The sequence below is a fragment of the Parasteatoda tepidariorum genome, chromosome 12 (assembly GCF_982258835.1).
Source record: "Parasteatoda tepidariorum strain Cologne lab strain chromosome 12, Ptep-v5.0, whole genome shotgun sequence".
Classification (NCBI taxonomy): Eukaryota; Metazoa; Arthropoda; class Arachnida; order Araneae; family Theridiidae; genus Parasteatoda; species Parasteatoda tepidariorum.
In genome coordinates, this window is record NC_141766.1 from 42,623,082 (window position 1) to 42,647,369 (window position 24,288).

General features: G+C 32.5%; 1 protein-coding gene across 1 annotated transcript in view; it reads left to right on the forward strand.

Annotated features, from left to right (window-relative positions):
- The window catches only part of LOC107455861 (uncharacterized), a 259,904-nt gene that overhangs the window by 204,684 nt on the left and 30,932 nt on the right, over window positions 1-24,288 (forward strand). Inside the window, exons 4-6 of the mRNA XM_087155784.1 lie at window positions 9,864-9,997; window positions 13,994-14,207; window positions 24,060-24,205. Coding sequence (XP_087011910.1) covers window positions 9,864-9,997; window positions 13,994-14,207; window positions 24,060-24,205 — 494 coding nt within the window. The remainder of the gene's footprint in view (window positions 1-9,863; window positions 9,998-13,993; window positions 14,208-24,059; window positions 24,206-24,288) is intronic.

Below are 24,288 nucleotides of genomic sequence, written 5' to 3' on the forward strand. Positions count from 1 at the left end.
TATAAAATGCAACGCTGCTTCTATCTACTCGTTACTCTATTAAAATGTAGGCGTAACTACATACCTGCCAACTTTTACGCATTGGGCGTAAAATTTTATTTTCATATTTAAAGTGGTAGTAAATATATACTAATTTTTCTTTAATAAACTTAATTTTTAAATGATTTTGATCACCAATATTCTTAAAAAAAATTAATCATATATATAAATATGTGTTATTATCATAGTTGTCAGCTTAAGCTTTTTCAAAAAAAAATGTATTTGTTGCTTAAAATTGAAATTTTAATTGCTTTTTAATACCACTGGGAAAAATCATAATGGAAGGGATTAAAAGTTGGCAGGTATGTAACTATCCTTCTTTAACGAATTTTACTATATAATTTACTACCACTTTATTAAAACTATTCCAGAAAGTGGAGCAGTTCGCATCCCCGGTAATTATATAAATTTCTTATTGTGTGTTTCCCAAGGTACCGAATTAATATTTTAAATCTACAAGCAACGTATATTGCTTTTCTTTAACATTTACCACGCATTTATAGTAAGAAACAAATCTGAAAGTTTGGGTCTTAATTTGATGTGAAAAATTTTATTTGTAAACTGGTAATGCTAGAATACACGACAACACTAATATATATATATATATATATATATATATATATATATATATATATATATATATATTTATATACGTAAAAAAGACTTCTGCGTTTTCACATATAAGTTCAAGTACATGCAGCTAACATTCTCAGGGATGCCAACTGCTCCACTTTCTGGCATAGTTGTAATAAAGTGGTAGCGAATTATATATCAAAATTCATTCAATTTACTAAAAAGAGTTTACTTTTTTAAAAGAGTAAACAGGAAATTAATGGTATAACGTAGCATTTTACATGATGCTCATAATTTTTGATATTTGGTGGTGAAAAAATTACTTAAAATGAAAAATTCAAAACTAAAAATAACTTAAATTTCGCTACCATTAGAAAATACAGTTTTACAAAGCGGATCAAGTTGGCATCTCTGCATTCTCGGCATATTGGTTCAAATAGTACCAGGGGTGCATTTGCTTTAAGGTTCTTTCTTAGCACTTGTGTTAGCAAAATTTGCGTCCTCCTGTGAAATTCTGGATATAGTAAATTTATTTGCATGCTTTTTTTTACCACCAATACCTATAAATAGTTCAAAATTTCGCATTCGAAGGCAATTTGTTCGAGGTATCTCATGTTTAGGCAACTAAAGCAGTCGCATACATAAAAGAAATAAAACTATCATCTTTAATCAAAAAACTTTAATAAAAAACTTCTATTTTCGCATTTTCCTCTTAGTCCGGTGTTTAAACAGAACGGATTCTAATGAGTTAAGAGTGACTTCAACATAAAACTTCAAAACACAAGTTAACAGCTGTGTAACTGAAAATAAATTATTGGCATTTAAGCTTCTGTTTGGATATTCCTTTGCAAAAAGACAACGACTCATAATTGTTATAGAAGCATGCAAGTTTGACTTTTTATAATCTGTGTTGTGCGAGGAAGACAAATTTTCCAGGCGAATTTCGATATTTTAGAGGAGAAATAAAACTTTTGCTCCCAAAGCTTGTTTTTTTATTTCCCGTTATGAAGTCAGAATAAATTTCAATAAAAAGAAAAAATAGCTATCATAGTATTACGATCTAAATCATTAGTTGAGCCGCACAGCAGACTGTGCCAGCCACCAACTGCCACCTATTCTGTATAGTATTTATTATATTGTATAGGTTGTATCATAAATGCCAAATGCTCCACGGTCTGCAAATTTGTTATTAAATTTGCAGCAAATTAAATAGTAATATTTCTGGAATAAGAAAAATTACGCTTATTTTTTAAAAGTGTTGCCAGAGGGTCACTCACACAGAGGGAAAATCACATGAATAGTAATTTTAATGCAGTAGCATTAAAATTACTATTCATGTGATTTTTTGAATTCTTAATATGTAGTGGTAGAAAAATCACTTACAATTAAAAATACTAAACTAACATTTATGTAAATTTCTTTACCACTGGAAAATATATTTTTCCAACGTGAAGCTAGTTGGCCGGCCAGGTAGCCGAGCGGCTCATCATCGATTTATACTACAGATGAATCGGTTAATGCAGCTTCGCGGCAGCGCACCGAGATTTATATGATTTCTACCATTCTACCATGGCCGAGCGGTTAGCGGGCCGGACTGCGAAGCCAATGTCTTAGGGTTCGAATCCCGCTCCGGTCATAGATATGTGTTGTCCTCTATTGTGTGTGGCTGCTGAATACTGGGTGACATTAAATGAGCAACACTTAAGAAGCAACAGGACGTAAAAGTTTAGTATTCAAAGCTCAGCCCCGTCCCGCCCCCTAGCGGGGGCATCCGGGGTGAAAATTTATTGATCAACGTAAAAGTTTAGTACCTGTCATTAGAAGCGAAGACGACTGAAGCAAGTTGGCAACTCTGTTATATTGCAGAAATAAGCACAGGAGCTCGAATTGCGTGGTTTCACATATAAAGTCAAGTACATGTAACTTCAAGCAAGTGCCAAATAGTACCGGATTTGCAAATTGCACCGTTTTTCACCTCTAGTGTTAGCAAGAGTTACATCTCGCTGTGTTATCTTGGATTCAGAAAAAATAAATACAAGCTCTGTTTTTCTCACCAACACATACAAATAATCTAAAATTTCTCAAACAGCGGTACTTTATTTCAGGTATCTCGCATATAGGCAACTAAAATCTGGAGTCGATCGACAAAATAAATTTTACAAAATTGTCTTTCATCAAAAACTTGCTACAAGTTTTAAATTTGTTTTTTTTTTTCATAATCCAGTATTCAAATTATTCGGATTTCAATGGGTTAAAAGGATTCTTATAGCGCCATCTGGAATTTTAAGCTAAATTTTCGGATTTTCGTTTTCTTGATATATTTGGCCTCACCACTACCTCCTACATCAGAAAGCCTCCACATGGTTTTTAATAAGTAGTCCGCGTAGACTATTTAAAAAGTGAACCTGTTGTGCGCGTGAATCCAAATTCTTTTTTAAAAGTAATTGAGAGAAATTTATCTTATATATTTGAGAATTGAATCTGTAGCGGTTGACAAGTGAATAAGGCAAGCCAATAATATTCATAAATAAAGTAAATTTTTAGTCATATATTTGCTACCACTTTCTTTTTTTAACTATATTCTGTATTAAGTGACTCGTTCGGTAAGTGGATATCCTTCACAGTGGTCTGATCGGACTACCGTTAAAAAACCGTGTGGAGGCTTTCAGTTATAGGAGGCGTTGGCTGAAATGAACTCTGGGTCCAAGGAGGTGGAGCCAAGTGCCAACTCCTGGTGAACGAACTATACTTGGTGATACGAAAGGCAATTGCGCTTCAACTTGCAGTGCTCATGTTAAGAAACAAGTCTTCTACCAGCAACCAAGGCTACAGATCATTTTCCCTCGTACGCTGGTTGGTGAAGCATGGCTATCCAATAATCTTAATTTCATTTAAGTTTCTGTATTTTTATTTTTAATTTTTTAACTATGTTTAAATTAAATTCATTCTTTAAATTTTAATTGGTAATTAATTATAAAAACATCATTTGCCAAAAATATGTTTGGAAATTTTCCTATCCGTCTTGAGCATCCACATGGAAGGCGAATGCTGATTGGGCTTCAAGTCGCCACCAGGGATCAAACCCTAGTTCTTCACAATGACAGCTCAGTCAACGCCTCCTATAACTGAAAGCCTCCACACGGTTTTTATAGCTAGTCCTATCAGATCACTATGAAGATAAATCAGTTTACAAAAGAGCCGTTTAATTGAAAAACTAGTAAAAATAAGAAAGTGGTAACAAATATGTGTCTAAATTTTTTTTAAATTTATGAATATGTTTGGCTTGTCTTATTTACTTTGCAACCACTACGGATTCAGTTCTCAGATATACATGATAAATTTCTCTCAGTTACTTTTTAAATAGAGTTTTGGGTTCATGCGCGCAACTCATAACAAATCGTATGGAAGCTTTGTGACGATAGAGTTGATGCTTGAGTGAGAGATAGCCCCCAAGCACCACTTAAAAAAATAATTACAACTCTTAATGTTCAGTTAACACTTTATTAAGTGGACTCCGGATAATTTATGCCAGATTTGAAACTTAGCTTTCGATCAAGATTGCTCTACTCTGTAATAAAATGTTATCTAATGGTAAAAAAAAGTGGTAACTAATTTTTAGTTGAGTATATTTTATTGAAAGTAATTTTTCCACCACTGATCCCAATTCCTGTTTTAATAAATATGTATATTTTAATTTTCCTCTAACTATAATAAACTCAGTGCCACGACCCACCATAGAGGGTCAAGGCCTTCAGTGCTTATCTCAGGAGCAGTTGCTCTGGTTGGGTGGTCAGCCGAACCGGAAGTAATTCAGATTAAAAGATTTTGGCTTATTTTTTATTAAAACTAGATTTCAGTTTTTAAGAAATTTTTTTTAACTAGCGATAAAAGATATAAAAATCTATTTAAGGTACACATTTTAATAAAAATGAAAATGGGAGCCTTAATACTTAAATTGCGCCTTAAAAAATTATAAAAATTTTTTCTCGAGATTCATTGAAAATATGGAAAATTTCTGGTATGATGTGAAGAATTAAGTACTTTTTGAAGAAAATATAAAAATTGTTAAATATTTTAAACAAAATAATGATACTGCGAAAATAAATTTTTACTAGCAAATTTAAGTGCGTCCCCCACCATACTGAGAAGAAATAGAAACAGATTTCATTGGGGAATTAATTGAAAAGTTTAAAAACGAAATAAAATCTTCCGGCATTTTGAAATAAAATAAGTTATGAAATACTTTTCACTGTTCGTTACCCGCCATTTAGGAAAGTGCACTTTTAAAATAGGTTGCGAAAGAAACGCGAAATTATAGGTTGGTCCAAATAACTATTTTTTGTAACCAAAAAAGTTCAATTTCTCACTGGTCAAATATGAAAAATTATAATTTACACTTTTAATTAAAATAACACTTTTACACGTGCTCCTCATTTTTGCAAATCTCTTTAGCCGGGCAGCGCCATCCCTCGAAGAAATTTCAAATTATTTTTTTGTCAACATAACTGCATATATCAACATAACTGCATTTGAAGTTTCATCCGGAACCGGAACTGCGGGCCTCTGAGTAATGACAGCTTAATTTTAACCACCTAACCAAATAATATATACACTGAGTGGCCAAATTATTATGACCACCCCTTCAGTACGCTGTTGGGCCACCTTTGGCGCGTATTACTGCCTTAATTCGTCTGGGCATGGATTCTATGAGGTGTTGGTAGGTGGTAGAAGGTATGCCAGACCATGCTCGCTGAACTGCTCTTGCCAATTCCTGCAAATTTGATGGTACTGGATCCATCTGTCTGAGGGCCCGTTCAATTTCATCCCACAAATTCTCAATTGGATTGAGATCTAAGGATTGTGCTGGCCAACGAAGCAAGTTAAATTCTCCGTCATGCTCTTCGAACAATCTGAGGACAATGCCAGCTTTACGACAAGGAGCGTTGTCCTGTTGGAAGTATCCATCCCCCCAGAGTACACCATTGACATAAATGGATGTACTTGATCTGCGATGATACTTAAATACCCTTGGGCATCATTAAGGCGTTGTAGTGCAGGAATTAAAGGACCCATACAATACCAAGAGAACATTCCCCTTACCATAACGTTGCCACCACCAGCTTGAAGTGTCGTGGCAATGCAGATGGGGTCCATGTTTTCGTGCTGTTTTCTCCATATTCTCATCCTGCCATCTGCGCGATGCATTTGAAATCGTGATTCATCGGACCACATGACCCTCTTCCAGTCATCTACTGTTCAATGTTTGTGCTGCTTTGCAAATTGGAGACGTCTGCGCTTATTTAAAGCAGGCAGTAGAGGCTTACAAACAGGTCGTCTGCTTCCATACCCTTTACGGCGCAATGTGCGTCGAACAGTCCGTTCAGAGACGTTCACAGTTGCTCCTTGATTAAGATCACTTGCAATTTGTCGCACAGTGACTCTCCTGTTGCGCTGTACAACCCTGGTCAGCCTTCTCTCTGATCGAGCATTCAGTACCTTGTGACGACCATAAGTCTGACGTTGAGATCCGGTTTTTTGCTTGATTGTTCATTCTTTGTACACATTAACAACTGCTGCTCTAGAACACTTCACAAGTGCAGCCGTTTTGCTGATACTCGTTCCGACACATCTCGCACCCTCAATCATTCCACGTTGAAATTCAGTTAAATCACGTTTCTTTCCCATATCTGAGAAAGCAACACAGTATAACTGATGACTCACTTGTCCAGCATTCCCGTGTTATAGTTATCTTGCCCTCTAGGGGCAGCGCTGTGACGCAATAACTCATTGGCATAAAACTCTGCGGTAGTCATAATAATTTGGCCACTCAGTGTATATATATATGTATATATATATATATATATATATATATATATATATATATATATATATATATATATATATATATATATATATATATATATATATATATATATATATATATATATAGGGATGATGGGATTTCTTAGCAGATCATAGATACTTTCGAATGACTGATTTCAATTTTGCATACGGTTTCTTTTTCCATACCACAAACTTTAAGGGGAGTAAGGGCACATCATCAGGGTTAAAATTGTATGGGAACACTAGCCTGGGAATGCTGCTCTAAGCAGAACGCTATTTGGGAATGCTGCTATAAACCGCTAGGGAATGAAAGAGTGTTTCTTTGCGTGCTTCTGAACAGGTCGAAATAGGGCAGCGCTCCCAGCCACGTACGACGACATTTTCACGGCATTTGCTCCTATGCAGTTTTTATCCTGATGATGTGCCCTTACTCCCCTAAAAGTTTGTAGCAACGTTTACGTGATCCCCTGTACGTGTAACATTTTAAAACTCGTACATTAAAAACAAAAAAAAAAAAAAAAAAAAAAAAAAAATAAAAAGGAATAAAAATTTCAAATAAAAAGAATAAAAATCTGTAGGTTTAGGAGCAAAACTAAGTTCAGATTTGAAATTCCTGCACCCGAATTAGGCAAGATCAAATATTTGTAAAATTGTAACAAAAAATTTGTTCCCCAGTCTAATTATTTGTGTTGATAAATATTTATTTGAGGTAGCTTTCATATTTGCTAGCATAAAATATCGCCATGTATTGTAAATATCACTAAACATATGACAAACATATCGCTATATATTACTGTAAATATCGCTAAAAATATGACAAAAATATCGCTATATATTGTAAATATCGCTAAAAATATTACAAAAATATCGCTATATATTGTAATATGTGGAGAGTTCCAGACAAAGACCATCAAAATAAAATATCATGATTACTACAGAGTTAAACAGTATAAAATGAGCGTATACATGCCAACCTTTTGAAATTCTGTGATAAATGACCACGTGAATTTTACGGATTGACTATTTAATGTTAGTGTTTTAAGTTTTATTTGGCTAAACGTTTGCTTGGAAGTAATCACTCATTTGCGTGACTTATTTAGGTGAGTAATTGAATTTTTACCATTGAATTCTAGTTAGGAAAAACAGTAACATCGATTGAAAAGAAAAAAAAATCATATATATATGGTCCAAATATATGGTCCAACAGTGGCTATCCTACTTACTAATAGATGTTATAGTTGTAGATAAAAGGTTTCTATTTTGTTACTTTCAGCAAAAGCAAATAGTCAATAAAATGGATTTTCTGTAAAAATAAATTCTCAACAAGATAAACGAATGACGTGGAAATTACGATAACAGCTTTTAAGCAAATAAAATTAGGTAATTTAATGCTGACATTATTTCGATAGTAATAATTTCATAGTAGTTTTTCAGAAGTAGTAATTTAAAACATTTTGCTTACTTCATCTTTTTCTACCTGGTTTTAGATTGCTCTGGAATGTGGCTATTCTGAGATTATTTAATCTAATGTAAATGATAAACTTGGTGATACGCTAAATAATTGATGAACTTAGAAAAACCTTGTTCAAAAATGCAATTAACGTAGCGCTAGTTTCAATATAGGGGAATTGCAAAATCATTTATGTAAATTTTCACAAAAAGATATTAATCTAAAAACTTCGCATTTATTTTTTTTCCGGCTTTGTAGTTTCGAAAATAACGCGTAAATTATAAATATGTTGAAAATGTTTTTTTTTTCAAATAATTTTATTACTTCTTTTAAAATTTTTAATCACCTTTATTATTGAAGAATAGTGCTTAGGAATAATTACAGCGTTCATTTTAAATATAAGATAAATTTACAGTTCAAATATATTTCCTTAACTTTTGGAAGAAAAACCATGCTTGATCTATTAAAACACGTTATTCTAGCTACTAACATATACCTGCCAACTCTTCCGGATTTTCCGGAAGATTTTATTTTCATATTTAAAGTGGTAGCAATACTCAGGTTATTCCAATTAACTTTTTGAATTATAATGATAATTATAAATGAGTTTGACCACCACTACATATAAATAATTACAATAAATATATTAAAGCATAATAATCCATGCGCAAGCGAATTACACCGGGATCAAAATATAAATATATTTTTGAATCAGATTGTTTTTCGTTTATTGTTTTACAAACACTCTGAAAATCCATTCTTGGAAAGAGTGAAAGTTGGCAGGTATGTACTAAGTCTTAACCCATTAACCCACTCCAACGCAGTGTCTCCAGTCTAGCAACACTTATTTTATAACCGTCATTGAACAGTCGACCCAATTTCAAAATTTCAATGGGTTCAAAATTACAAAGCTACGGAGTTGAATACACCAGAAAATATTTAACCCTAGTCCAGAGCAAATTGGCATCTCTGCTCTAGGCTTATATGGGTTAATACCTAGTGACAAAAAAGTGGTCTACATGTAAAAATAGCTACAGGGGGAAAAGTGGTATTACATATTTGTTAATGATAAAGAGGAGCCAGGATGGCTGAGGGGATAGAGCGTTTGCCTTCCAAAGAGGTGAACCGGGTTCGAATCCCAGCGATGGCTGGTCAATACGATTTCCGCAGCCGGCTCTCAGCGACCACAGTGCTGAAGTAAAATATCCTCAGAGGATCATGGATCATGGGTTAGAGTCCCCATGCTATCAGGCTATCAATGGGAAGTTTTCGTGGTTTTCCTCTCCTTGTAATGCTATGGTGGGTTAGTTCCATCAAAAAGTCCTCCACGAAAGCAAATTTCTCCCAATGCTTGATCCAGGAGTTCCCTTGTCTTCTGGATAGGGCTCTAAATTACCAGGTACATAGTTCAGCATTAGTAATCGCAAACCCAAAAAATTTGTTCGGTTCTTTAACCCCATGGGGACGGGTGATTCAGAAAAGCATTCGTACAAAATTAGAATCAGGAGGTAATTAAATTAAAAATGGTAACTTAAATGTAGTCGTTTCTAATTTGACAGACTTACTTTGCTTTTACTTTAATTATTGTTAGTTTAATCATATATATAATCAATATTAATTCAAAGTATAGCTAAATAGTTTTATTTTGAACAAAGTAATGGTGAATTAAATAAATCAAACAATTATAACTCCGCCCACAAATAAACTGCTAAAGAATTACTTTGATTACCAGTTTTATCTCTTTACCCTGGTTGATACGGTTTCATGCTGGCACGTATTTGTGACAGCCGGCGAGAAAGGGTTAACGACGTTTATAAATGAAAATGAAAGACACCAGGAGTAAAAAGTTTTTTTAATAAAAATATCACTAAAATTGACTGCATTATATTTTTCAAAGTGTATGTTTGCAAACTTTTTTCATAAATATACTATATTTAATCAACTATATTTGTTTTAGCTCTACCATCACATGGTCCTGATATTATTGGCTTACAGCCTCGTTATCAAGTTGGTGATGAGGTAAATATAACGTGTTCCTTTGGACCTTCTAAACCTGCTGCAAAAGTGCATTGGTATATCAATGGGGAAGTGGTAAGTTACTTCAATATATTGATTGAAAATAATATTGAAATTGGGATTTGTTGATGATTTGTAAACTTAGAAAACCACTAATTTAAATTATTTGTTACATTTTAAATAGTGTTTCTTACTCTATGTTTTCATGTATGGTAATATCAAAATTACAGTTTTATTAAACTGCTTATGTATTTTAAAATTAAAAATTAAAATTTGTGTATAGCAGTGACATTATAAAAGTTAAAAAAATATATTTTAAGGAATAAAAAAATTTAAAATTTATGTATGTTGAGTGTTTTAACCCACCGTTGAAAGTCTTCTTCCATGATCAAGCAGAATTTTTTAACAAACTTTATGTGTCATCCATTTTCTTCATAGTTTTTTTTTACTCCATTATTCCCAACAGATATCAATAGCTTGCATTTAAATTTTGTAGACGCAGTTTAAAGACTCTATCATTTTTCCCAAATGTTAAGCACTTTGTGGAAATTTTTTCCCACTGGTACCAAAAATCACCTAAATATGTTTTACCTTGTCCTAGTATAAGTTAACATTGAATTGGTTGTATAAAGTGTCAATGGTTTAAACTTAACTTCCAGGCTCACAGTTTGCTATTGCTGGAAAAATATTCCACAGAATGCTTAAAATTTGGTATCCATGTACCTTTTAAATTGCATAATTGTAATATCCATTATAAATACGCATGAAGAAATTGACGTAACAGAAATGCTTACTAAATTCATATAGATATAGCTTTGTATTGTTATGTTTGTAACTCAAGATCAATCTTTTTTGATAATTTTAGCTTCCGAACCAGTTTGTTTCAATTTTGCTATTTCTTTGTGAGATTTGTTGTCTGAAACCATGCTATTGTATATTTTATAACAATTACTTTAAGATTAGTCTGCCAATCTTAAAATGTATTTTAGCTTGTAAAGGTAAGTACGAATTCAAGCTTTTAAACTCATTCCTTACAATTAACAAAACACCCCAAAATGCATATGGATTTTGTTGATGCTTTAGGTAAGTTAGACTCATAAGTCATCAAAATATTTCTATAATACTCGTAAGAGTTTGAGAAAATGTAAAGGTAGGTTACTATCTTATTTTATATAGGTTGGTTATTTGTGAAACTGTTAATAAATGAGTTATTTTAATTTATTAATTTTTATGTCTGTAAAATTATAATGTGTATAAAATTGTGTTAATTATTTTTGTTACTAACTTAACATTTTATGTATGAAATGGGTGTACTGTTGAAAATGCATCAAAACTCCTTTATATTACCCCATGTTTAATAGGGGTTTAAGTGCAATTTACCCAAAGAAGCTAAAAGTTAACCGATTTCACAGTAATTATTAAATAAATGCAAAAAAATTGAAATATTTCTCTGTTATAGGTAACCAGAAGAAGAAATAATTTTTTTTCGTAATGATAAAACAAGGTTCCATCTAAACAATATTCATAGCCTTTCCAAATGCCGTTATACTAACTATCAGTTTATTAGTTATCTCTACAATGTACAACAATTACTACAATCAGTGATAATAGTAACTGAAGAATGTCGTATTCATTTAAACAGATTATTTTCTCTTTTATGGGACTGAGATTCTGATGAAACACTAATAAAAGCTTCCGTGAAAGATAAGAAATTATAGTCTTTTAATTTCGATAATTCATCCAAACTACGATTCATATTATATGCAGATCTGCCAACTTTTACAGCTTATAGTCAAAAAAGCTTCCGGTAAAAAAAAAAATCAATTATCAATAATTTTTTTATTATTTTTTTTTACTAACAAGGCAGGATTAGATATAAAAAATAATACAAAGCAAGTAATAAATATAGAAAAAGAATACGATTAAAAGACGTGACCAAAGTCATTGCATTAAAAGTATCTGCATTATTAGTAACTGTAAAATATTGCAGTCATTAAACAGATTATTCTCTCTTTAATAGGGTTGAGATTCAGATCAAACGCTGATACAAATCACTGTGAAAGATGAAGAAATTTATTGTCGTTTTATTTCAGTAATTCATCTAAACTACGATTCATGTTAACTGCCGACCTACCAATTTCTACAGCTTCTAGACAAAAAAAAAATTTATCGGTAGTTTTTTTTTATTTTCAATAGTAAGGCAGGCACAGATATAAAAAGAGATACAAAAATGTCATAAATTAACAATTACAATTAAAATAAGCCACCAAAGTCAGTGAAATTAAGAGTTCTCAAGCAGGCATGTAAAGCGTTGTCTTTAAGTTGTCTTAAAGTTATGCACATCGATTCTGAAGTGTTATTTTTTTATGAAGTATATAAACAGAGATGTCAACTTGCTCATCACCTCCTACATCAAGAAGCCTCCACACGGTCTTTCATAAGTAGTCCGCGCAGACTGCTTAAAAAGCGAACCAGTTGTGCGCATGTACCCAAAACTTTTTATTAAAGTAATTGAGAGAAATTTATCTTATATATTTGAGAATTGAATCTGTAATGGTTGACAAGTGAATAAGGCAAGCCAATAATATTCATAAATAAAATAAATTTTTAGTCATATATTTGCTACCACTTTCTTTTTTTAACTATATTCTGTATTAAATGACTCGTTTGGTAAGTGGATATCCTTCACAGTGGTCTGATCGGATTACCTATAAAAAACCGTGTGGAGGCTTGCTCCGGACAACGGATAAATATTTTCGAGTGGTAGTCTTTTAGTGTATGAAACTTGGTTTAATAAATTATATTTATAAGGTTTTTACATTACTCTACTTCTAAATAATTCAAAGGTTTCAATCAAAAGCCCCTTTGCTGCAGCTCAGCCGCGTTGAGCCTCGTAAAAAGGTGCTAAAATTAACCAAAAATCTCTAAACTTTAGTTTTTGGTTCTCTACAACTTTTTAAAATAATCTGTCTAGTCCGGAGCAGTTGGCATCTCTGTAAGAGTTTGCCTTAAAGATAGTAAAACTTAATTTATGTATTTCTGTGCTTTGTAAAATTATCGAATTTTATACTTTTAAACTACATTGCTTAGAAAACATAATGCATTTTAAATATTGTTGAAAATTGAAAAGAAGAATTCTTTTCGGTGTATTTTACTGCTGCAAAGAAAGATTTTTTCGTCTGAAAGAATGTTTTTATTTTTCACAATAATAATCTTATTTTGTTATACTCTGAATTCGGTTGGGATGGAATTAATTCATTTATTTGGTTGACCGGAAAATTTTCGACCGGGCCGATTTCCGATAGGGGGAGCACTTTAATATCTTCCGAAAATATTCAAGTGGTAGCAAACTGCTCATCAAAGCAAATTGAAGTTTTCCGAAATTCGAAACCACTTGAATTTAGATAATATTCATGCAGCATGTATTGTACTTCGATATATGCAATAAATGTACAAATCGTAGTGGTGATCAAGAAAAATTTATGATAGATTATAAATACAAAAAATATATTTTATAGTATACATTTTGCTATTACTTGAATATTTTTAGTAGGGGCCTTTGAAAGCTGGCACGAACTTTCTGGACAGCCCAATATAAATTTTATCATCATTTCAATTTTTTTTGAACTTTTAGGAGCTCCGCCTAGAGATAAATCGGTTCGAAAATTCTGAACAACCCGTTGTCTGATATATTAAATATTTTTCGATTTTTTTAATACGTTATGCACGTACTATTAATACCAAATTATTAATCTTAATCCCAACTATTAATCCCAAATTATTAATTAATCTTAAATAAACAATATTTTTCTTATTTTATACATGTAAAATTTTCCGCTCACGATTGCTTTACTCAAACATATGTGATAAACAAAAAAGTTGCCTCAAATTTATATATCTTATATTTATTATTTTCAGTTTAGATAATAAGATCTTCAACTACTAGTGAATTTTTTTTACAAGGATTAATGTACTTTACTTCAAATACCACGTTTAATCCTTCTTCTTACTCGACATGCTTTAATGTATTCTATTATCATTGGAATGAATTTGCTACGCTCTATATTATAGGCCCAAGCACATCACGTGACTCACTTGCCACCACGGAAAACAAAAGAAGGATTGCAATGGATTGAATTACGTCTCATCTTTTCTATGTCAGGCAAATATATAAGAAAAGGAGGACTTCGTCTACAATGCTTAGCTGAAGTGTTCTTGATTTACGCAAGATCTCATCACGAGTTAGTTATTGGGGAACGATTGTCAGGACCAGGACCCCAGAATGGTAAGATTTTATTTCTTTCCTTGGGTATGTTATATACGAAGAGCTATGTAGAAACAACATATTAGGTGATTTCTTTAAAACATACTAACTTCCAGCCTTAAGAGTATGTTATGGGTACTAGCGTACATCGTGCTTCAGGTTTGTCATGCGAGACCTTAAAAACAAATAGTTTTTTTAATTTTTAGTTATTAATAATCTATAATAAAATTAAAGTTTTGTGGAAGAACGTGTTAAGGGAACACTGGCCGTTCAAAATGAGAAAAATCATTAAAAAATCTATTATTTGGCTTCAGAAATAGTAAAAAAAAATTGCACTTTACTAAACAATATTCAACAAACCGTGTTTAGCCCCTTGGAGACGGGTGATTCATAAAAGCATTCGTACAAAATCAGAATCAGGATGTCAATAAATAGAAAAACGGTTGCTTAAATGTAGGCGCTGCTAATTTGACAGACTTACTTTGCTTTTACTTTAATTATTATTAGTTTTATCATATATATAATCAATGTTAGTTCAAAGTATAACTAAACAATTTTATTTTGAGCTAAAGTAATGGTGAATTAAATAAATCAAACAATTATAACCCAGCCCACAAATAAACTGTTAAAGAACTACTTTGGTTACCAGTTTTATCTTTTTACCCTGATTGATACGGTTTTATGCTGGCACGTATTTGTGACAGTCGACGCGAAAGGGTTAAACCTCATCTCCTACATCAGAAAGCCTCCACACTGGTTTTTATAAGTAGTTTGCCCAGGTTATTTAAAACGCGAACCAGTTGTGCGCATGAAACCAAATTCTATTTTAAAAGTAATTGAGACAAATTTATCATATATATTTGAGAATTGTATCTGTAGTGGTTGGCAAGTAAATAAGAAAAATCAATCATATTTAGAAATTAAAAAAATTTTTAGACGTATATTTGCTACCACTTTTTAATTTTTAACAGATTTTCTATTAAATGGCTCTTTCGTAAGCTGGTTTACATTCATAAGCAACTCCATTGCCTGCTCACCTCATTGCTCAACCAAAACTGTTATAAAATTCCAGATGAATGGGATAGGGGCCGCTTCGCGGCATAGGTGCCCAATAAAATCAAAACACTAGGACTAGGTTTACATTCATAGTGATCTGATCGGACTACCTATAAAAAACCGTGTGGAGGCTTTCATTTGTAAGAGGCGTTGACACTGGAAGTTCAGAAAAAGAAAAAACCTTAAAAAACCGAAAATTAGCGACGTTCTTTTGTACCTTCTGCTCGTGACGTCAAAAACAAACTCCTCCGCCTTCTCTAGGTGGTTATGACTGTAGGCTTGCCCTCTAGGGGTGGTCGTGCCACTGAGTTTATTATAATTAGAAGAATATAAAAGACATGTATATTAGTTAACCCGTTTTGTCCCGAATATATAGATTGAAATGATACAAAAAGAACGAGTCATTTAATACAAAATTTAGTTAAAATAAGAAAGTGGTAAATATATCACTAAAAATATGTATTATTTATGAATATTATTGGTTTGCCTTACTCACTTGTCAACCACTACAGATTCAATTCTCAAATATATAAGATAAATTTCGCTCAATTACTTTTATAAAAGGTTTTGGGTACATGCGCTCAACAGGTTCACATTTTAAACCGTTTCGTCCCGAATTTATATATGGAAATGATACAAAAAGTGGTTTTATGGAAAAAGTGGTAAAGTATATTATCGAAATTAATTGATTTTCCAACAGTTAGAGCATTCAAAAAATCTTTGATAGATTTGATAGTACTTACTCATTATAATTCTAGATCTAATCAGAAATAACTAAATCATTGGTATCTGAGAATCTTTTAATTCACCCAGATAAATGAAAATACTGAAAAAAGTTTACCAACACAATGAATGTCTTTGAAAAAAGGAACTGTCCTAAGTATAGGACGCTGGGCGTTAACCGGTTAAAAAAGGAATCAGGAGCAGTGGTGGAAAAATTACTTACAATAAAATATACTAAACTATAAATTACTTACAACTTTTTTTTACCACTAGAAAACATTTTATTACAGAGTAGAGCAATCTTGATTAGACACTTGCTGTAAATGCTTTATAAAGTGTCCGGAGTCCACTAAATAAAGGGGTAACCCTCCTCGACCGAAATCTATTGTAGAAAGCTTCAATACGAATTTATATGAATTGCGCGCAAGAACCAAAAAGGCTGTTTGAAAAGTAAATGAGAGAAATTTATCACAAATATTTGAGAATTGAATCTGTAGTGGTTGACAAGTAAATGAAACTAAGCAATAATATTCATAAATTAAAAAATTTTTTAGACATATATTTGATACCGCTTTCCAATTTTTAATGGATTTTCTGTTAAATGGCTCTTTCGTAAATTGGTTTACCTTCATAGTGATCTGATCGGACTACCGATAAAAAACCGCGTGGAGGCTTTCATTTTCAAGAGGCGTTGAATTGCAGAACGAGAATCCATTATTTGGTTTTAGAAATATTAAAAAAAAATAAAAAATTTTTAAGACATATTCAACAAACCGTGTGTAACCCCTTGGGGACGGGCGATTCAGAAAAGCTTTCGTACAAAATCAGAATTAAGTTGTAATTAAATAAAAAACGGTAACTTAAATGTAGTCGTTGCTAATTTGACAGGCTTACTTTGCTGTTACTTTAATTATTGTTAGTTTAATCATATATATAATCAATGTTAATTCAAAGTATAACTAAATAATTTTATTTTGAACTGAAGTAATGGTGAATTAAATAAATCAGACAATTATAACCCCGCCCACAAATAAACTGCTAAAGAAATACTTTGATTACCAGTTTTATATTTTTACCCTGATTGAAACGGTTTTATGCTGTCACGTATTTGTGACAGTCGGCCCGAAAGGGTTAAATCAGAGTTTTTCTGTTCCGAGTAATTAGATTATGAGTTTATAAAAGTCCTTTACATACCTGTCAATTTTTACGCATTTGACGAAAAATTTTATTTCTATATTTAAAGTGGAAGTAAAATGTAAGCTTTTTATAAATTCCTTGCGTTTATAAACTTAATTTATAAACATTTTGAACAGCACTATTTTTAAAAAAAATTAATTATATACAGTGGCGGACAAAAGTGTGGACACTTTTTGAAAGTTTCATGTTTTTCAACTTTGTGTGCTTGTAGAATATATTAATTTGCACTTAAATACAAACGTTTACATATCAAATTGAAGGTAATTTAATGTAAAATTTAATAATAAATACAGTATTACAATATCTGTATTACAAAAAAAGTTATGCAACTAATAGTAAGATCTATGTTAGATTTGCATTTTTTGAAAGTGATACTTACACAATCAATACTTGTAGGGTAACCCTTATTTTTTAAGACAGACACACGTCTTTCATCGAGTGAACGAGTGTTTGGAGTTCATCTTTCGTAATCACATGGTACCAAGAATCAATTATAGCTTCACTTAGTTGTCTTTTATTGGATGGACGTTTTTTTCGTACTAGAATTTTCAAACGGCGCCACAAAGTTTCAATTGGACTGAGATCAGGGCTCTTTCCTGGCCATGGTAATATATCTATGCCTTTATTTTGAAACCATGCTTTGCATACTTTTGCTGTGTGGCATGGAGCTGAATCCTGTTGAAAAATAAATGGTGCGTTGTTGGGGAAGAGATCCCTGATGGAAGGTATCAATTTTGGTTTCTGGACAGTTTCGATGTCTTTTTGGCATTCAGGATGCCAAATCAGGCCGAAAAAAACGCACAAGTGCTACTACCGATAGAAAAATTAAACGACTATGCCTTCAAGATAGAAAAATTTCATCAAATGCCATTAGATGTGAAATGAATGCAGCGGATATTGCAGAAAGTTCAAGAACAATAAGAAGAAGGTTATCAGGATTTGGACTACAAGCTAGAATTCCAAGCAAAAAACCATATTTAAATCAAAAGCAACGCAAAAAACGAGGTAAGTGGGCAAAAGAACACATTAAATGGTCAGAAAATCAATGGAAGCCAGTAATCTGGAGTGATCTTAGTAAAATATCGCTCTTTGGTAGTGATGTTAGAAAATACGTGAGACGTAGAGTAGGTGAAGCACTTTATCCTGATTGCATTGAAGCAACTACAAAAAATCCAACAAATGTCATGATTTGGGCATGTATGTCTGCAGATGGTGTGGGCCGAATTCAAGTGATTGGTGGCTTCCTGAATGCCAAAAAATGCATCGAAACTGCCCTGAAACCAAAATTGATACCTTCCATCAGCGACCTCTTCTCTAACAACGCACCATTTATTTTTCAACAGGATTCAGCTCCATGCCACACAGCAAAAAGTATGAAAAACATGGTTTCAAAATAAAGGCATAGATATATTACCATGGCCAGGAAACCAACCTGATCTCAATCCAATTGAAAATTTGTGGCGACGTTTGAAAATTCGTGTACGAAAAAAACGTTCATCCAATAAAAGACAACTTATTGAAGCTATAATTGATTCTTGGCATCATGTGATTACGAAAGATGAATTTCAAACACTCGTTCACTCGATGAAAAGACGCTGTGAAGCTGTCTTAAAAATTAAGGGTTAATCTACTAAGTATTGATTGTGTAAGTATCACTTAAAAATGCAAATCTAAGATAGATCTGACTATTAGTTGCATAACTTTTTTTGTAATACAGATATTGTAGTACTGTATTTATTATTAAATTCTACATTAAATTACCTTCAATTTGATATATAAACGTTTGTATTTAAGTGAAAATTAATATATTCTACAAGCACACAAAGTTGAAAAACATGAAACTTTCAAAAAGTGTCCACACTTTTGGCCACCACTGTATATAAATATATAAATACGCAATCTTTGCATAATGCGCACAAGCCTTTTCAAAATAAAGTGTATGTTTCTACCTAAAATCGGAATTTAAATTCCATGTAGCTAACACTGCGAGAGCTCGTCTTTGAAAGGACTAAAAGTTGGCATGTAAGCATATGTCAATACATAGTTCTCGTTGACAAAGTTGTATTTTCTCGTAATGGAATTTTTCAATGTTTTCACAGACTCCGAAAGTTTCTTGAACAATAAATTTTGCTTTATTGTTATCGAAAATTTTTCAGATGCTCTTCAATGTGCCTTGTTTAATTATAAATGCTTTTGATTAATTCAATATCTTAATTTAGTTTTTTAATAATTGAACAAACATAATGTAAACATGGTTTTTGAAGAAATTTTGGAAGAAAAAAGGAAAATTTAATGTCTAGTTACATTTTGTTTTTATATGATTACCCATAACCACTTAAATTTATTTAAATGCCTATAAACAATGTATTTGGGAAAATATTTCTTTACAAGAATTAAATCTCTCTCTTTTTAATTACCAACAATTAAGAACCATAATTTTAGCTGTAACTTTAAAACTAATTTTTATTTTTTTAAGACTTTGTACGCATACTTCTGTTAAGGCTACTAATATTCTGTTATAACTAGAAATGATGGAATAAAAATTGCTTTTTACTTCATTAACACGTTCAAGCCGGGTGTTGCGCCTGAAAGCGGGACAGAAAAGAGAAAATACTGGTAGAAGAACTATTTCAATATTAGATAATATTCGGGAGGAGTTAATCTATTCTCAACAATAACAATTCACTGTAAGGAAATTTATCACAGCGAAGAAGCAATTTAATATTAAAATTGCATCCGTTAAAAACTATTGATAGTTATGGATTTTTATTATTCCCGGAAAAAAACGAAAAAAAAATTATTGTTACCAGTTTTTACTCCGGTGTGCTGCCAAGATGAGACAATCTAGCGTTACCCACCGGTGGGTCACCCCGGCGTGAACGTGTTAAGGCGAAAAATCGGAGAGACTGGAACAATATTGTTCGGCAGGCCAAAGCTTACAACGGGCTGTAGTACGCCTTTTTGTCTTTTTGAAAAAGAGGTGTTGGTCCCAAAATGGGAGAATTAATGGATTTACTGATGAAATAGGAATTGACGGATAAATCTTGCTACCAGTAAATGAAATTTTCCGAGCTGAAAGAGAAATTTTTTTAACTGCGCTATGCTTTAATTACTTTCAGCTGGTTCATAAACCAGCTATCATGATTAAATCAAATTTTTTCGAGCGCACAATGAGTTCATGTCTTAAATGTATTTATAGGAAATTGTGATTAAAACTATGTGGTATTAAAAGTATTGCGTGAAAACTTTTTTTCTAAATTTGCATAGGTGCAACTTTTACGCGTTTTTTTAGGTTACAAAATGAGACATAAAAACTTTCTTTTTTTTTAAAATAAAAATTGCAATTTTCTTTTGACGTATTGGAATTTTTGACTCGAAAAATATGGGGAGTAGACGAAATATGGGAAATATGGTCACCATAGTTTAATTAGGACTGGGATCAAAAATTTGGACCCCTTAGGATTGATTTTACCTTTTGTGTATTTCACTATATCTCGGGACAACAACATACCCTCCAACTTATGAGGATTTTGAAAATAATTCTTTCTAGTGGTAGCAAACCAAAGTAGAAATTTTTAAAGCAAATGGATCTGTCATGAAACTTTTATCAGAACTTAAGAATCTAGCCATATGGCCTGCACTTTTATAAGTAATAGTGGACAAGGTACGCTAAAATTAATTTTTTTTAAATATTAAGACATTAATTTTGCTACCGTCTGAAAAGAAGATTTCTGAAACTACGGAAATTCCGTAGCAGTTGGAGGGTATGCAACAATAACAATTCACTGTAAGGAAATTTATCACGGCGAAGAAGCAATTAAATATAAAAATTGCATCCGTTAAAAACAATTGGTAGTTATGGATTTTTATTATTCCCGGAAAAAAACTAAAAACTGAAATTTATTTGTTACCAGTTTTTACTCCGGTGCGCCACCCGAGGACACAATCTAGCGTGACCCACCGGTGGGTCACCCCGGCGTGAACGTGTTAACAAGGTTTTTCGAAGCTCAACCACAAAGGAAAATTTAAGAAATAAAAAGACTGAGATTAAGTGCCTTTCACCTAAAGCAACAAAAAATTATCTCTCTCATCTCTCAACAAAGAATTATCTGGTTTTCAGAACTGGCAATTAACTTTAACATTTTAAAAGTTATTAAACTTTTTTAAAAGTTAAACACTTTATTTAAAAGAATAGCCACTCTGGCGATATTTTTTCACTTATATGAAAATTTTCAAAATCACTGTTTCATTCTCAGATTTTACAAATTTTTATGAGCTGCGTTGGATAATGCAGTATTGGAGTAAATTTTTTTAAACATTAAAAAAATTAGACCACGAACGCTTTTTATTTTCACAAAACAGTGGACTTTCTACACATTTACGTAGGTTCAGATTTTAGATTTTATATATATATATATATATATATAAATATATATATATATATATATATATATATATATATATATATATACAGGGTGTCTCAGTTAAGCGTTGCAGAACTTCTAAGAGGGGTAGGGGGCATCCCGACGACTCGAAATCATATAGCAATGTGGGGTCGGAAATGCTTTCCTGAAGCGGTGACGTACACAGAAGCACCATAAAGAAAAGAAACCGCAAGTGAAAAATCGCTATAATAATACATTGAAAAAATTATATGGTACATGGGCTAAAGTAAGTGTTCGAAGTTTCTGCCACCGACTACAATGTACACCTCACATCTCCGGCTCATGGACATTCGAACATTCTGCAATACTCCAGGCATATCTCGCAGGCAGCTACTGCGATTCTTGTAACCAGCATTATCAACAGGGGTGTCATAAACCAGTGTTTTCTTATGACTTCAGAAATCAAGACATGATAGGTCGGGCGATCGAGGAGGCCAGATAATTTTTTCAATGTACTATTATAGCGATTTTTCACTTACGGTCTCTTTTTCTTTATGGTGCTTCTGTGTACGTCACCGCTTCAGGAAAGCATTTCCGACCCCACATTGCTATATGATTTCAAGTCGTCAGGATGTCCCCTACACCTCTTAGAAGTTCTGAAACGCTTAACTGAGACACCCTGTATATATATATATATATATATATATATATATATATATATATATATATATATATATATATATATATATATATATATATATATATATATATATATATATATATATATATATATATATATATACAGGGTGTCTATAAAAGAACTCCGGGGTTTTAAAAATTCATATCTCACTAACTATAAAAGATAGCAAAATTTAGTCGATTTCTCTGAAAAGAGTAGCTCAAAAAGTTTTACTCATACCAATTGGGAATGTTTGTATCAACTGTTGGCGGCTCTGCAGGTTGGAGGAGTATCTTTTTCCTCAGTTAGATGACATTGAGGCGGAGAAGGGTTTAGTTTACTTTCAACAAGATGGGGCCCCGCCACACTTCAGTTTACGTGTGCGTGAGGCATTGGACGCTCGGCTCGGCAACAGGTGGATCGGAAGGGAGGGACCTATTCCATGGCCTCCAAGGAGCCCTGATCTGACTCCGTTGGATTTTTTCTTCTGGGGGCATATAAAGAATCTTGTGTATGCAGAGAAAATTCGTGATGTTCAACATCTCAGGGAACGAATAGTCAATTGTGTGGCAACCGTCCCCCCAGACATGCTCGCCAGGACATGGGAAGAGGTAGAATACCGTTTAGACGTCTGCCGTGCCACTAACGGGGCTCATATAGAACTTTACTAAGTGTTAAAAAAAACTTGAAAATGTAAGCTTTTCAGTCATGTATAAAACATGTATGTATGTTTTTTATTTCATTAAAATATTTTGCCTCAAAACCCCGGAGTTCTTTTATAGACACCCTGTATATATATAAATAGCGTTTTCAAGCACCTTTATAGAATCTTTACTACCAGTTTTTTCATTTTTCCCAGGCTGAAGGAATTTCTAATATTTTGAGTATTTATGGTAATATACTCACAATCTATGCATTTATGATTAAATGTCCAATTGTTGCGGTTTGCGGAAAAATATTTTTTAGTGGTAGTAAAACTCACGCATGAATGAATGAATGCATGGTTGACCCAGGGGTGAAGGCGAGACGGAAAAGAGGAAAGGCTGGTAGTAAAACCATTTCAGTTATAGCTAGTTTTGGGGAGTAGTTTACTTATTCTTTTTTTTAAATTTCTCAACAATATCTACTTTATCTTGGAAAAGAAGCAGTTTTATATATATGCCAGAATTATAAAAGAAATCTTGATAGTTACAGATATTTCATTTTTTTCGAAAAAAATGCTGGAATGAAATGTTTTACGTACCAGGTTTTTCTCTTTTCCGTCTTGCTATATAAGGGCTTTCACCCATGGGTTGAAAAATCAAAGTATCTACCGACTGAAGCAAAAAGGTCTTCAAATGGAGCTGTTAATTACCACTTCATTTTAAAAACTAATTTCCATACTCAATCAGACACGTTGGAGTAATTGAATCTTAAAAATTGGAAGTAGTTGCATCTCAAATCATTTTACCGTCAGGCTGACAGCTGGAGATTTTCGTGCAAATGCCGATTAGTTCCATTAAAAAGTCCACCTCGAAGGATAATTTTTTCCAAAACTTGATTTTAGAGACCAATTGACTTCTAGATTATGTTCAAAATTGCAACGCTACGGAGTAGAACATTGGTAGTCGCAAACTCAAAATTGGGTCAGCTGTTTAGCGATGACTATAAAACAAAATATGCCACTTTGTTACTAGCGTACTGCTATCTTATGGCAAGGAATAGGTTAAATTACCACCTGAAGAAGCGTTTTAAATTAATATGGTTAAAATGGTAAATTTAGCTACGAAACAGGAAATTTTGTTTATATTATCGATTAGCGAATTTTTCTCTAAATAAATATTTCATTTTTAGCTCCAAATGTGATTCCAAGCCGAAGAAGACCTCGAGTAAGTGGTACAACTAGCCGATATGATGTAGGAGACTTAGTAGACATAAACTGCACATCAGCGAAAGAGAGCACTCCACCAATTCTAAGATGGTTTATTAATGACAGAGAAGTGAGTTTATTTAATTATTCTTTTCAAAATTTGCTTGTTTAACAATGATGGGGATTAAAAAGTCCGAAATATTAAACTCGACT